This window comes from Oryza brachyantha, chromosome 7 (assembly GCF_000231095.2).
Source record: "Oryza brachyantha chromosome 7, ObraRS2, whole genome shotgun sequence".
Classification (NCBI taxonomy): Eukaryota; Viridiplantae; Streptophyta; class Magnoliopsida; order Poales; family Poaceae; genus Oryza; species Oryza brachyantha.
The window spans coordinates 2058341-2071822 of NC_023169.2; the positions used below are offsets into that span (position 1 = coordinate 2058341).

General features: G+C 38.1%; 1 protein-coding gene across 2 annotated transcripts; it reads right to left on the minus strand.

Moving 5' to 3' along the window:
* Positions 1 to 1309: 1309 nt before the first annotated feature.
* LOC102719132 (ubiquitin C-terminal hydrolase 12-like) lies at positions 1310 to 12763 on the minus strand. 2 transcript variants are annotated; one of them, XM_040525814.1, is made up of 32 exons: positions 12650 to 12763; positions 12235 to 12307; positions 11613 to 11760; positions 11350 to 11507; positions 10995 to 11260; positions 10702 to 10920; positions 10496 to 10604; positions 10296 to 10411; positions 9757 to 9855; positions 9470 to 9579; positions 9044 to 9118; positions 8267 to 8345; positions 8050 to 8196; positions 7895 to 7975; positions 7667 to 7786; positions 7093 to 7215; positions 6006 to 6083; positions 5798 to 5886; positions 5606 to 5714; positions 5433 to 5501; positions 5237 to 5347; positions 5011 to 5066; positions 4755 to 4932; positions 4557 to 4658; positions 4401 to 4472; positions 4218 to 4283; positions 4074 to 4139; positions 3886 to 3969; positions 3267 to 3383; positions 2166 to 2240; positions 1990 to 2073; positions 1310 to 1832 (listed from the first exon to the last, which is right to left on the minus strand). In XM_040525814.1, exons 1-32 carry the CDS (start codon positions 12683 to 12685, stop codon positions 1791 to 1793), a joined length of 3357 nt encoding a protein of 1118 aa, XP_040381748.1. In that variant the 5' UTR covers positions 12686 to 12763; the 3' UTR covers positions 1310 to 1790. The 2 variants fall into 2 exon arrangements, with proteins under 2 accessions (XP_040381748.1, XP_040381747.1); XM_040525813.1 differs by having other exon boundaries at positions 12235 to 12310.
* Positions 12764 to 13482: the final 719 nt, after the last annotated feature.

Consider the following 13482-nt stretch of genomic DNA (forward strand, 5'->3'; position numbering starts at 1 on the left):
AAAATAGTTATATATTGTATTTTACGATGGGGAATGCTACGGAAAGAAACTTATCGCACGTTACATACTACCTTTGTTTTATAATATAAAACATTTGACTTTTTTGGTTACAACGTTTAACCATTCGTCTTATTAGTACAAATATAAAAATAACAAGTCAACATTTGACTTTTTTGTTACAAGTTTAACCATTCGTTTTATTAAAAAAATTAGTACAAATATAAAAATAACAAGTCATGCTTAAAATTTTTTTATAATAAAGTAAGTCACAAGCAAAATAAATAATATTTTTATAATTTTTTGAATAAGACAAATGATCAAACATTACAAGAAAAAAGTCAAACATATCTTATATTATGAAATTTCATAGAGAGAGTAATATACTATAAACGAGAATTTTTGTTTTTAAGGGTAGATCTTGTAAGCGTAGATCTCAGAAAGAATAAGTTCATTTGAGGTTCCCTAACTTATTAGCGAGTTCAATTTTCGTCTATGAATCGAAATACTAAAAACAACAGGTCCCTCATGTTAAAATCGGTGCAGACGATATCCCTCGGTGGTTGATGACCGTTTTAGCTAACATGACGTATATATGGCTGGTTTGATTTAGCCCTCATCCTATCTGGTAGTGATGTGGTATTGAAAGTCAAATATAAAAAAAATAAAAAAACATGAGGTCCCAATAACTATTAGACAAAAATAGTGGGACCACCTATTAGTGGTTCATCTATCTTCGTAGCGAGTCTGTCGCCTACTCTCCCCCTCCCAACCATCCTTACCCTACATATTTTATTTTATTTTTTAATTGTTAAAAAATCTGTTTCATGTGCCACACCATGTAAATACCGAGTTAAATTAGCTATCTAGACACCACATCAACTAAACCAGCACTTAAACCGTCTTCGAACTTAATTTTTACTGGTTTTGAATGTTAAGAGACCTGTTGTATCTATTTTTTGATTGGAGGATGAAAATCGAATTCGTAGAGGATAGGGGGGCCTTAGAAGAGCTTATTCCATCTCAAAATTGCATAAAAAGCCGAATTTCAAAACAGAGGAAAGCAACCGCTCAAGAGCCCACAATAATGGGCTATAGGTGAGGCCCGCATCTATCTAGGCTGGGATATGATCAGACATGGTCACGTCTGTATGAGCATCCAGATCATGTACGTAATAGGAAAGTGTTGGCTGTTCACTTGAAAAATAAAAAGTGATGATTCACAGAATAGCCAATCCGAAAGGCACTACATAATGACCCATGTACCCTAAATAGGCTCAGTACTCTAGGAGATAGCAAACGGCAAAATCAGTTAAAAAATAATCTATGAAAACAAGAGGCGACATTATATTTATCACTGGAATTACAATACCGTGTTGACTGTCGTCAGAGCAAGAAAAACACTTGTACATGGATAATTTACAGGGCAACAGGTATCAACAGCTCGGCGTCCCTAGTACAACTGCAGAACCAAGTGATGATCAACGAAGAAAACTTGAGCTATTTGACTGTATTGACTAATGGAAAATACCGCCTTATCTACTGAAAGACGATGGGTGGTGGGGGGTCATCTCTGCACAAACTTTATATAAACCGGGGCAAAGTCGGGAAAGATGAGGAGAAACTGCCCCGGTACTGAAAATGCCTCCTCAGGAAACACCATGATTTTAGCTCCACTGGAAAACTGAGGAACCCGTCCTACCATCAATTATGGTACACAATTTATTCAAGCCAGCACTTTTCAGGCCCTTGCTTGGTGTTGGATGACGTCACGCCACTCAAATTCCTGGCATCTAGTTATATATTTTTACAGGTCTCTCAAATGAATGGCGGTTCTGCACCAAGAACATGCAATTAGCCAACGTTCTTTCCAGACAAGAAAGAAGAAAACATGTAGTCAGAGGTAGGTTCTCCATTCTATGTTGTCCCCAACTAGGGATAGAACTAAGACATCATCAAACAACAATCTGCTTTAATCTGTTAAGGGTATACCTGATTAACATTGTGTGTCTTTCTAGGAGCTGTGTCTGGATGCTCTAGTCCAAGATATTGCTCCCAAGCTCCATACATGTTTCGCTAAATAAGCAGAGAAGAACAAGTGTAAACCAAATTAAGCACTAAATAGTGCTCCGCAGTTGCTTTAGCAAGTACATAAGAAAAGATTGTACCTGAAATCTTGAAGCTACGGTGTCTGAATCTTCAAAATAATCAGGGCGACCAAGTGATATGTAGGCAAATTTCCACTACAAAAGGAGAACAAACACATGAATCAATGAAACCACGTTAATAATTAGCAAATCTACATCGAAGATGGAAATTCACTGCGTTCTTTTGAGCCAGATTATTCCTTGACTTTTATGCGCATTTAAAAAGTTTCAATACAAAAGTTCATCATCTCACCATAGCAGATTTTCAATTTAATAGTATTTAATTTCATTGTTTATACTATTAAATAGCTATCAAAAAATCAGATAATCTTTCATCCAGTAAAAGAACACAGCCGTGTCACAGTTCACAAGCAGAAAACCATCAGAAAGCAAGAACACTCTAGAACTGAGCCGAATGAAAGAGAGGGGTTAATCCATATGCATGTTGCCATAAACCACCAGCCAAATAACTATTCACAGTAAGAGTCAAAGGATGCAGCAAGACACACTTTATCCTGGGAAGATATCAGAAATTCTACTGTTACACTATTCAGCTTAAGAGTTACCGAAAATTAAAATCGTTCATTTGCCTAACAGATAAAACCATCAGCAGCAGGTTATGTCTGATAGGAGGCTCTTAAACCAGTAGAGGCAAATATAGAACATATTATCTCTTATAGGAATATCTAGAACAGCCCAGTGACATCATGTTTGAGTCATAGGAATCTGTTTAAACAACATAACTTTTGCAGTCTGATTGCACCAAAGTACACAAGTACCAGGGCTGCAGTAGCACGTAAAAAGAGTTTCCCATTAAATATATCCTTTCAATGAAACATTTAAACTAAATATAAGAGGCGCCAAACTAACATGTTGATCATCAAAGAAAAATGTAGGGAATTCAGTTTATTAACAAAAGAACTGTGAATGCGAACTAGGGCTAGAAGCCGAGAATCACTGGTAGTTCTACTTGATGTTCTCATGATGTTAGGTAAATAAACTGGCAAGTAACATATTCCAATTACATCACTTCTGAGAAAGATAAGATGCCAGAAGATAATGGTATAACAGAAAGGAAATCACAAATTTGAAGCTATCTACAAGTGTGGAATAGTAGAGTACCTTTGAGAAATCCTCATCTGGAACTTTAAGTTTTTTCTGTATCCGTTCTTTAATAGAAGATAGGGTCTCATCCTCACGAATAACCATAAAGAAAGGTTCTCCAAAGTTCTGAACTTGCTGTAGAAATCAGGATAAATATCAGCATAAGTTTAAGAAAATATAGAAATATGGCGTTAGATGCAGAACTGCCAAAATTGGCCAAAAAGATTTTGTTCACGTCAGTGCCATTATTTATGATGGGTAGCAGGTGAAATACATCCACATCCAAAAGCTGAACATCAATATACCATGTTATAAATCATACAACATCTTTTTGAATAGATTCATTTAAGGATCTCAAAATGTAAAATACAAGCACAATGTGACACAAAAACAGAAAGTATGATACCACAAAAGAAGCACTACAGGAGTCTAATGCTTCTACTTACAAATATTTTTTTAAGTAGGCTTTGGCTTTCTATAGATACAGGAATATAGGATTCCTTTAACCATATTGATGGTGAAAGATAGTTAAAATATAACAAACTAAAGATGAGAAACATGCTGTTAATAAGCAAAATATAACCACAATGAAAAATAAAGTTAGGATATATATGTAGATTTGGCAGAGCTCCATTACCGTTTGATTTTGAGTGTCTTTGGTGAAATGATACACATGGATCAAGCGGTCGAAAGGACCAAGATTTTTCTCTTCCTCTGGAACCTAGAACGCAGAGAAAATTTAATGTCATCCTTTAATCACTGGGTAGTTGGGGGAGTAAACCTCTCAAACAAACAGAGATTGATCTAAATAAAACGGTAATATACCTCCTCTGCACGTAGCGTCCAGTACTGATCATTGATGTTTTCTATCTTTTCATTCGGTGCAAAAATCTGAAGGAAATACAAGTTAAGACGGCAGTGTGAAACCAACCACAACTAAGAGGACATAAAAACTGGTATTTGTGTCACCTTATATATCTTGTGATAGAAAACCTCAAGTAATCTAAGTTCAGCATTGGGATGAGACAGCTCAACCTGGTTCAGTAACAACAGAAGGCATACATAGGATATAAGTTAACTTCGTAAAACAATAAAATGGAACAACTGGAGAATGTGGAATACAGACCATAAATAAAGGGTACAAATTTATACCTTTGATTTTATATCATTTAGCACATCACCGACAGTGCTGTTCTTTGGCAACCTAATACTGTGAACTGACACCTGGAGAAAACATGTTTCAAATTATAAAGCAAAAACAACCTATTACAAGTTTTTCTTAAAAAAAAAACTTATCCAGAAAATAACCTCGTCTTTTGTGGCATGATGATACGTGACTTTTAGTGTCTTCAGAGCTTGTAATTCTGGGAGTGGTATATCCAATACTTCATAGTAAAGGATATCAGACGTCTGGTAAAACAAATGTCAAGATATGTCACATTTCAGTTCTTCACTTTAGTGATTAAATGACCAATGATCACATAGACGATGAGTCAGAGTAAGAACCTGGTTATAGTGAATCAGCATATCCAATAGGCGCTCAACGCCTCTGTATTTAATAGGTTGAGGTTTAGGTTGTTGAGAATAACAGTTATGAGATGTAAGCCGAATTTTAGATGGATCATCAACACCAAGTTTTTGAGCCACTTTTTCCACTACTTCATCATACGTGAAAGCCTTCGACCTATACAGAAATATAAAAAGAAAAAAACATCAGTGATGAAAATACTAAGATTCACTAATAGCAAGTCCAGATACTTACATCTCTAAACAAAAATCATCTTCCTTGGGCTTCTCCAATGAACGAAAGTGGACCATCTGAACAATCACAGAGATCAATGAGAAATATTGAACTATTAAATCAACCCCTTGTAATTAAACATGGACTGACAGGTAAAATAATTCCTCAGTGCAACATTGCAGCAAGTTGAGAACATGTAAAAAATAAACAGCATAAGAGGATTGGTGAATAGGCCACCTTGTAGTACCTGTCGGTTACGTATATACACCAGGAAGGATGGGACGTCAGGGTATCTATATTGGTCAGCAGTATCTGGCTTTGGAGATTTTTGAAAACAAACGATGTCACCATCTTCAAGCTGTACACTCAAAAATATTTCTGGTAAAGACAATATCACAGAAACAAGAATGTTATTGGTTCAAACAAAAAAGTCTGGTCCATACCTGGCAAGCTCGGAATAGAAGCCTATTATCAATATATTCACACATGACATTAGGCTCAAACTTGATTTCCTAATATTGGTGAAAGAAAAAAAAAAGAAGTCACATGCTGATCCAAAACGATACGCATATCATATAGACATAAGTTTTTTCTACACATTTTTTTAACAAGCAACCTCATAAAGTTCAATTTCTTCATCTTGTGGAAAACCAGCCATTTTCCTTAGTTTTGGCAGAATGTCCTGAGGTTTTCCTGAAGCTTTCACAAAAAGCCTACCAACATACCTGAAGAACTCATTCAGCATATAGGTAAGAACCTCATGACAATCAATGATGGTCCAGTTTGATTTTGGAAGTATGAGAGGTACCTCAGTTGTTCCTTTTCAGGATCATAGAGTTTGAAGAAAAGCAATATATCGTCTCTGGTCTTGTCAGGCAGAGGAAAAGGTTTAAGGTCCTACATCAGACCAGTAAAAATTGAAAACAGGCTCTACCAATTTGGAAGTAGATAAACATACTGGCAGTTGCACAAAAGAAATTGAAGCTGCAGAAAAGCAGGGGGGAAAAGACTATTACCAGTCCAAGTTCAACCTCCAAGAACAATTTTAGTTCCGCATTGTGGGCCTTATTTGCTGCTTCTTTTAACTGTCCAACCTACACAAGATGATTGACCTTACTGTCTGTCTGTTTACCCTTACATAAAATTAGACCACTAAGTATATGCTGAATAGAGGTCAAGTACTAGCTTGATAGAAATCCCAAAATAGACCAGGTTTGACTAACAAGGACTGCAATATAATTATCAGCATCAAATCCAAATAAAAAAATTATTATTTGTTACAAGGAATGGTGAACCTTGATATCAACGAAACCAAATTACGTAGCAGTTGCAAAAGAAAAATGCTTGGCGTTAGTTATGTGGATGAAATAATAAAGAATAAAAACCATCATTGACAAATGTCTAAGTTTAATAAATGCATTGACGAGTGCGAGTTCTATGAAATGTCATTGTACAAACAACTGTCTGAGAAATGTCATCGCCGTTAGGGTTCCCTCCATTTTTGCCATTAAATGCATTATTCATACCATAGCACTTAACCGAGTAATGCTAACAGAACCCTAACGGAGATGATATTTCTTAGACAAATTTGTTTGTACGATAACATTTTGTAGAATTCACACTTGTCGATGGTATTCTTAGAGTTAAGCGTTTGTCAATGGCATTTGTTAGATTTTCTCAATAAATTAAATGTGCAAGTTAGCTGGACCAAAAAAATCACAATGTTTATATTCTTTGTCTGCATCAGTTGTGGGATGTTTCAATCGAAGTTCAACGGGCAGGCAGACACTAACAATATCATGCTTAAGAATTCCCAATCTTAGGAGATCCAAGAGAAGCACCACTACAAATACAAACAGAACCGTGAAAAGAACATAATATATCAACAAAGCAACTCAAAATTTCAATTGTCCAACTCTATCTGAACTTGGATAAATGAAAGAAAATGCTGAAGTGTATTGTCTGTATCCTGCTAAGTCAATTCTTCACCAGATCACAGCACAATACATATACACAAATAAGCACTAGAAATCAAGAACATCAGCTATTACTGACTGACTGAGCATCATTTGTTCAATACAATATGTAATGAATTCATCTTACCGTGTGTGTTTCTTCTTGAGGAGTCAATGGCCGGTTAGGCCGGTAGGTGTGGTTTTGTCGTTTGGCCCACAGCCAAAACCTTTGAAACTGGATAGGAATACCGAACTCTTTTGCTACCTCCTCCTGTAAAGCACTTCATATATGAGTAATCATTATGTCAACTGCAAGTAGTACAATGACAATGGCTAAAATCTAGTTGTACACATGTGCATCAGTATGATAAACCCATGCATGGAACACATGCTCAGAATGTACAAAGTAATCATCAAACTGATTACTCTTAAATAGGGTGAAAAGAAGGCATGCAAACAAGTTACTTAGTGGCAAAAAAAAAATGTGGAATGTTAAGCTTGTGCGCACTTCTTACAATTTGTAAAACACAAAAAGCAGTTGATCAACTCAAAATAAATAAAAGGTGATTTTTACAAAACAACATACCACACTAATAGGCACACCTGGGTCCTTGAACTATATATTTTTGTACGTGCACAACTAACAATATGTAGCAATATCTAAAACAAAAATATGGCAAGACCCATCATCACAACAAACAATAGTCCAACCATGGGATTACCTTGAATTGAGTAAAAGGCATCTGCTTCTGGATGCGGAAACTTGGGACTTTATCATGGTCAACAAGATCAAAATATATGTCCTTTCCTATCTGAGTGGTCAAGTCATCCTCCCTTGCAACCTGTATAGTACCAAAAAGTGTAAGATAGCTAAATGGAAAATGTACAAAGCTTCTGGAAATAAGGGAAAAAACAATCAACTCGACATGCCCATCATGTTGAGTAAATACCTTAATGATAGTATATAGGTGAGCCTCAGCTTTCTCCTTCTTTCGACGCTCCTTTTCCTCACGGTCCTTTTCTAATCTAATCTGAAAAGCCAGACAGAAGAATTAGACTAAACTAAAATGGACTCGATAACTAGGAACCTTGGGCAGCAACTCACTCGAAGGTGCTCTGCTATATCCTTTTCATCCACATTACAAATTATTTTGTCCTTGTCACTTTCACGAATGTACACAAGCATGTATGCGTTTGAATATTTAGTGAACTTGAAAGGGGTGTTGTTTAGACCAGGATTAGTCTGAGGTAGCTGCAAAAGTAAATTGATCAGCCATACAGCAACATAAATAAGCACTCAAGACTTCAAAATGGCAACGAACCTCCTCCTCACCACCATATTGCTCTTCCAATGCCCTCTTTGCATCTTCTTTTGTTACACGCTCATCGTCAAACTTAAACCTGGAATTTTTTGTTCAGCAAATAATAAACATAATAGCACCTACTAGTCATCCAAAAGCATACAAGTATCAAGTATGTAACAAAAAAGTGGCAGCCATGCTTCATGCTTACAAAGAAAGGATTTGTTCCTACTAGCTCTGTTTTTTAACATATGATGTTGTTGACTTTTGGGTGTGGCATTTGACCATTCATCCTACTTAAAAAAGATAATGTAAGCATCATTTATTCTGTTATGACTTGTTTTATCATTAGATGTACTTTAAAGAGCACTTGTATTTTTGTATTTTTGCACAATTTTTTAATAAGAAGAATGTTCGAGTGTCGTGTCCAAAAGTCAGCATCATCAGATATTTAAAAACGGATTGAGTACTTGCTAGTCTGGATTCAGTCAGTTTAAGGTCTAAATTAACATTTACTGCAAACTGAAAAGTTATGAAAAAAAATATTGCTGACTAACATAAATACCTGAAAAAACAAAAGCAACCAATATCCTCGGAGGGTTACTCCAAATCATGAGAATGTTTGATTATCCAGTTGTGTAATCACAGAAAATTCTAAAATAGTTTAGTAACTGGTTATTGGTTAATACTACTTGGTAACAAAGTATGCAAACCAAGCATATGAAGATATTCCTAAGATTTTGTTACTTTTTACATAAGCATGGACAAATGATATAAAAATAATCAAAAAAAACATACCACTGATCAGAAAGAGTGGGCCGTATGAAAGCATAGTAATGCCCACCATGAACACCCCCACTATGGACAAGAACACTGCAAGAGATCAACTGTTACGACCAACACTGACATAAAAATATAATAGAACTACATCTTATTAAATTCCAATCACCATGCACAACTTGTATTCATATTTAGTTGATAGTAATTTATCGTATGAGACATTAGGAACTCAATTCTTGTGCACATAAGACAGGCTATCAACACCAAGTAGCATAAATTAGTGAAGTCCAGGACAAGTAAAATGTTGAAGCCAGAAGCTATCATAGTTGACAGTTCGGCCATGAATATGAACACCTGGCACCTAACTATCGGTACTGGAAACCTTAAAGCATGAAGCCAAATAAAGTTACACAAGAAATTATAATCAATATATAACTGACCAACCTGTGAAGAGTGTAAAGATTCCGCACATTCCTGTCTGCATCTGGAGATAGATACTTTCCATCATCTCTATCAAGATCCAACTGAATCGGGAACTCATAGCGATCATTTATCTGCAGTTCATAATGGATCATAAACACTCTTAGCAGGCAAGTAAAGTAGAAAACAAAATGATAAGCATTAAAAGAATGCAACAAACCACTTCTTTTATGGCCAAACTGCTAATTCAATTCACTGAAAATACAATAGTGGATGAGGGGAACTTCTGAGTGGATAGCACCGATACAAACCTTTACCATTGTGTCGCGCATAAAATCATATTCAAAACGTTTTAGCTGAAGTTGCAGAACAGGAGGGAAGTCAATGAAAAGAACACCTTTCTTTGCATCCTGGAACAAAAAAAATTCTGAATAAAAGCCCATAATTTACAATGTTTTTCTTTGTATTCAGATATATACATGATTAGCCCATCTAATCAATATTGGGAATATTGTGCATTTCAAATCTTCCATGCTGTGTTTGAGAAAACAATCATGAGTTTAATGCTTGTGCTATTAAGTTGAGCACCTGAGTTACAAGGAAACCATGTTAATTTTATGGAGGTCCTATTTTTGCTATTACATAGATAAATGTGAATACAAGTCATGTTAGCGGCTTTTTCAGTTGTCCTGCGAGAATCTAGATTCTAGACATACATATGCTGATACTATTGTGCTATAAAATGATGTCTGGCTGTCTGCATGCATATACAAGAAAATGGAGAGAATGGTGATAGCTCCAACAGTAAAATGGATTGAGCTGCCACAACCACAAGCCCCAAAAATCTAACCTGCAGTCCATACTGTTCTGCGTGGTATTTGTTATCTCCTTCCAAGCGCTCCACCTCTACATACTTATCAAATGAAGCATAAACATCCTGACAACCTTTGACATCAAGCTGCAGATCTGCATTGGAGTACACATCAGTTAGGTCAAACAAGGACATATGTTTGGACTTTATGACCATGCGACAATAACACAATCACTTGCCATAGAAGGACTCTTTTCTAGTCGATTTCATATCCACATTGATACATTCAATGTAATTCATGTGATGCCCTTCAAATAATTGCTGTATTGTGCCCTCCACAACAGTTCCCTTGAATCAACATTTTACAAGCACAATTCAGTCAGAGTTACACCATTCGAAAAACAACACCTAATACATAAAAGGAAAGACCTTACAGATGTCAAACCTTCATCTTATCTTCCAACTTCTCAGAAAGAACTCTATTTAGTTCTTGCACATCATGCTGCATAAATGAATCATGCATGTCCCACCCAAAAGATTTTGTGAGTTCCTTTGTAGAGACACTGCTGTCATTATACTGCAACTTATAAAAGAGACTTTGCAGAGCTAATGGAATGCTTCCTGACGGCATGTCGTTCTCAGTTGTGGGCATATGATAAACAGCCTGGCAAGCAATATCTACCTTTAGCATAATTCAAATACAATATGTAGAATAATCAGTAAAACTATAGTCTGTACCTTTCTGAAATACGGAATGTGATAGAGAGTCTGAAGGAGAGAATTCATGTAGCATGTAGCACCTTGATTCTTCAGACCAACATAACCAGTTTCCTTCTTGGAGTCATAGCTCCAATAATCAACCACCTTACATACAGCAACTTCAGCCTCCACTATACAAGTATCATTTACAAGATAGCCTCTACTGGGATTGTAGAGTTCACCCAAAGGCATAAAAGAAGTGAAACCCCAATCACTTTCTCGAGCAGAGAACTGATGCTGTGTTTCTGAAAGAATTTTAGATTAAAATACCAGACACATTTTTCATAACCCAATGGATAGAAAAAAAAAAGAAAGGCATAAATGAAGAATGCACCTTTTCTCATTGTAAACTTGTTGTGAATTTGATTGACAACAGAGAGGCTGAACTGTGCATATCTAGTCCACCCATAAGGCAGGACTGCTGAATCAGCAACATCCAAATACATAGACAAGAATTCAACATTATTTCCCCTTGGGAAAATCAATATCCGCCTGCAAGCAGAATGAGTTTCCATCAATTAACCAACAGTAATACCTTGGATGGAGACAAATCAACCTAGCATGCAAACTCAGACAAAAGAAGCAATGGGCACTAACCACTTGTAGCCCCCGACAACAAAAATTTCAGAGTAGAGCTTCTTCGTGCTCACTCTTGATAGGTTCTCAATGGTCCAAGTAAACCTTGAGATTGGTGGATCCTCAATCTGCTGGTTTTCCACAGTAGCGGCTGGCTCAGAAGGCACAACTGGCATGACAGTTCAGAGCAACATCAGATCCATTAAATGGAAATGCTTAGTCATATAATAGAGCAGCAAAACAAACATAGAAGAGGTACTCAGCACATACTGCAAACAAAGGCATTAATGAAGACATTTTACTCAACCTACCACAGTCCAGCTGTGTATACAGTACAGTGCAGCGCATCAGAAAGAAACGAGAGTAAGTTTTGAGGTCCTCATGTTTCCATTTAAAAAACTAGACTATAGCAAACCCTGCAGCTCTTATAGAACCAAATTGGCATAACAAATAAATAAATAACCAGGTATGAGCACCCACATGCATGCTGTAGTAGTACATCCATGAAGAACATAAATCGTCAGTTTGACACGGTACAAATTCTGAGAACGTAAGAAACTAACTAAATGATGATTTTACACGCATCGAGACAGAAGCATATTAACTAATCGTCTAATCGCAAGGCGAAATGGCCGAATCGAACCTTCCATTGGCTGCGTTCCGTTGGGCAGCTCCTGGCGCGGCACGAGCACCTCCTCTTCCTCCTGCTGTTGCTGCTGCTGTGCAAAAAATAAACACGATAGGCTCATCTCAGATCCACAACCCCAAGCCCCAGGTAAAGCCAGCAAAACCACAAACCCTAGAATTCCGTACGCACGCGGGGGGGGGGGGGGGGACACGCGCCCATCACCATACTTCACACCACGACCCAGGGGAGGGGCCCAGAAACCAACCCGAAGACCTACGGCGACCGAGCTCCACGCCCGCCACGCCGCGCGCATCGCCGCCCGATGCGGCGGCGAGGGCTCACGCACGCGAGCCAAGCGGGAAAGCGCGGTGCGGAGAGAGAGAGAGAAGAGAGACAGGGCAACCCCGCGGGGGGGGGGGGGGGGCCTTACCTCCGCGGGCGGCGGTGGAGGGGGAGAGGTCGTCATGGGGCCACGCCGGGCCGCGGCGGCGCGGGAGACGGGAAGGGGGGGAGTCGCGGTCGCCGGCGGCGATGTGGGGCCCACCCGGGGAGTGGGTTGCCGGGGGGGGGAGGGTGGAGATCGCGAGGAGGAGAGAGAAAGAGGGAATGAGAAGGGTGGGGAGGGGGAGGGGGAGGGGGAGGGGGGGAGGAGGTTTTGGGGTCGTGGAAAGTTCTCAGGGGTCTTGTGCGGAAGCTTGCGGGGTAAGGACGGTGGGCGGGTCGACGGCCGGGATGCGCCGCTTGTGGCGAGCTGGACGGCTGAGATTTTATGGCTGCAACAATTGCGTGCGTGCGTGGGTGGCCTCTGGTGCGTGCGCGCGGACGGGAGCGACCGACCAAGAGACGGACCCGACCGGCGCCGTTTGCAGCTGTCTTTAATGCCTATAGTTTAATAAGTAGTTTTTAAAATAGCTACATAAAAAGATGCATAAAATATTAATGTTTTATCGTACCATTTTCACAGTGTTTGATTGTATAAAACGCCTCAAGTTTTTCGATATGAGTTTCACTGCATTACCGGGGACTTGGTACTGGTGTCCAAACGTTTCATGGACATGAAACGAATTATCTCTCCTCACAGTTTCATGTTAATATTCTCTTTTATGCTGATGTGTCACCTAATTAATGTGTATGACACCTTTACGAAACCCCATTGAAACTAGTTTAAGACTAATTTTTGTCTTTTTCACATGTTTTTTTAAACTGCTAAATGGTGTATGTTTTAAAAAATTATGAAAGTTGTTTTTAAAAATAAAATTACTT

Coding starts and splice junctions, on each gene's coding strand:
- LOC102719132 (XM_040525813.1), bottom strand. CDS start 12,685: ATGACGACCTCTCCCCCTCCACCGCCGCCCGCGGAG. Junction 8,346..9,043: donor CCCACTCTTTCTGATCAGTG/GTATGTTTTTTT, acceptor AAAAAATTCCAG/GTTTAAGTTTGACGATGAGC. Junction 3,384..3,885: donor AAGACACTCAAAATCAAACG/GTAATGGAGCTC, acceptor TGATTTCTACAG/CAAGTTCAGAACTTTGGAGA.